This window comes from Nicotiana sylvestris, chromosome 4 (genome assembly GCF_000393655.2).
Source record: "Nicotiana sylvestris chromosome 4, ASM39365v2, whole genome shotgun sequence".
NCBI lineage: Eukaryota > Viridiplantae > Streptophyta > Magnoliopsida > Solanales > Solanaceae > Nicotiana > Nicotiana sylvestris.
In genome coordinates, this window is record NC_091060.1 from 64,890,280 (window position 1) to 64,892,756 (window position 2,477).

Below are 2,477 nucleotides of genomic sequence, written 5' to 3' on the forward strand. Positions count from 1 at the left end.
GCGCCATGCTGGGCGGCAGTGGAAAAGCTCAGATTGATGATTCTGACAGGCTGTAGAAACTTTTCAATGGCGTGACGCACCGTGCACCGCACCATGCACCGCGGTATTGGGAATTTGCAAAAATGTAAAACATAAAAGTTGTATCCCTTTCAAATAGATTTCCAACGAAATATTGTGTAGCCCAAACAGAGTTTTGAGTGAAAAGTTATGTGCATTTTACTAGACAATGCACCGTATACCCACTCGATTCTTCATTTCGTTATTAACTATCATTCGTCGATCCCCGAACACGATCGCGGCTTGATTCCTTGGGCTTTTACTCAGACTTCAAATCTCCAAATCACTTGAATTCATTCTATAACATCTACATAGCTCGGAATCACCCTTTCAAGGCATAAAACACATAATTAGTGCAAAACACTAGCGATTAAAGCTCAAGCTCAATTAAAGTGCAGTAAATTAGAGTGTAATAAGCGACTAAAATACGCAATTATAGCCTATCATCAGCTACTCTGGACCTAAGTTTACTTGGTACAATAAAAGAAGACCCAGGAAGAGAATTTGGAAGAGATTGGATAGAGTTTTCGTGAATGATCTGTGGGATAATCTTTTTCAAAGAAGTTCAATTAGACACATGGCTAGGATTGGTTCTGACCATAGACCTTTATTCATAAAAAATCTCTATGTGAATCACAACTACATTAAATATTTTAGATTCCTCAATTATTGGTTAAATCTGCCTGGTTTTTATAATGTTGTTAAGGAAAGTTGGAATTCTGAGGTTTCAGGTAATTCCATGTGGATTTTGCAATCAAAGCTGAAGGCTCTCAGTAGGAAATTAACACAATGGTCCAGGGAAGACATTGGTGACATTAATGAGGCAGTTAATAACTGGGAAGTGAAACTTCAATATTTAGAGGATAAGGATATTGAAAACAATACAGAAGAGAGCAGAGAAGAAATGAACAAAGCCCATGTCGAATACATTAGATGGTTAAATGTCCAAGACTCTCTTCTCAAGCAGAATTCTAGAATAAAATGGTTTGAAGATGGCGACAAAAATACCAGGTATTTCTACTGCATTCTCAGGGAAACAAAGGAAGAAGCAACATATAAATAGAATTAGAAATCATAAGGGTAAATGGATCAGGAGGGACGAGAAAAATTCTAATGCAGCAATCAAGTACTTCAATGCGCAGTTCAACTTACCTACTCACACCTCAATCCCTCTATTCTTGAGTATATTCCTAAATATATTATGGAGCAGGACAATTTAATTCTCTGTAGGATACTAGATGATGAGGAGATCAAAAATGCAGTTCTTACCCTTAGTGTTGATAGCACAGCTGGCCCGGATGGATATAATGGTGCTTTTTTCCACAATTGCTGGGACATTATCAGAAAGGATGTATGTGCTTTTGTGATGGAAGTCTTCAAAGGGAAAGGTTTGACTAAATTTTTCTCATATACTTGCTTAGTTTTGATTCCCAAAGTTGACTCTCCTGCTAATTTTTCAGAGTTTAGGCCAATTAGTTTATCTAATTTCTCTAACAAAATCATCTCTAAAATTCTGTCAATAAGGCTTAATCCTTTGTTGCATAAATTAGTTTCCCCTAATCAAAGTGACTTTGTGAAGGATAGACTAATTTATGAAAATGTTCTTTATCTCAAGAGATTATTCATAATATCTCTGACAAGAATAAAGAAGGTAATGTTGTCATTAAGCTTGATACGGCTAAGGCATATGATAGAATGTCATGGCACTTTCTCTACTTCGTGTTAAGCAAATTTGGCTTCTCCAATCATTAGATAGACATGGTTCAAAATCTGATTTCAAATGTGTGGTACTCCATCATTATTAATAAATCTAGACATGGTTTTTTCTCATCTTCTCAAGGTCTTAAACAAGGCGACCCCCTATCCCCTTCTCTTTTTATTATAGTTGATGAAGTACTTTCCAGGTCTCTTAACAGCTTGTACAATTACCCTGATTTTACTCCTTTTGATATGTATAATAAGGTTCCAAAAGTTAACCATTTAGCCTATGTAGATAATATTATAATTTTCTGTAGTGGTAACTCTAAGTCTATTAAGCTTGTTATGAAACAAATTGGTAATTATGAGGATAGCTCTGATCAACTAGTTAACACAGACAAAAGCTTTTTCCTTACTGCTCCTAAGATTTTTTCAAACAAGATTAATAAAATTAGGAAGTGATCTGGTTTTATGGATAAGAATTTTCCTCTTAACTACCTCGTTTGTCCTCTTTATGTGGGTAGAAAAATATTTGAATACTTTGACATCTTGCTTAGTAAAATTGTGAAAAGGCTTAACGGTTGACAGGGCAAACTCTTGTCATATGGTGGTAAGACTGTGTTGATCAAAAGTGTCCTTCAATCCTTGCCTATTTACACTCTATCTGCTATGTCCCCCCCCCCCCCCCCCCCAAGCTACTTTTAAAGTAATTGAAAAATATT

General features: G+C 35.8%; 1 protein-coding gene across 1 annotated transcript; it reads left to right on the forward strand.

Annotated features, from left to right (window-relative positions):
• Positions 1 to 634: 634 nt before the first annotated feature.
• On the forward strand, positions 635 to 2,217 carry LOC138889623 (uncharacterized). Its single transcript, XM_070172955.1, has 4 exons — positions 635 to 1,068; positions 1,288 to 1,445; positions 1,608 to 1,708; positions 1,810 to 2,217. The coding sequence occupies exons 1-4, from the start codon at positions 635 to 637 to the stop codon at positions 2,215 to 2,217; spliced, it is 1,101 nt and encodes a 366-aa protein (XP_070029056.1).
• Positions 2,218 to 2,477: the final 260 nt, after the last annotated feature.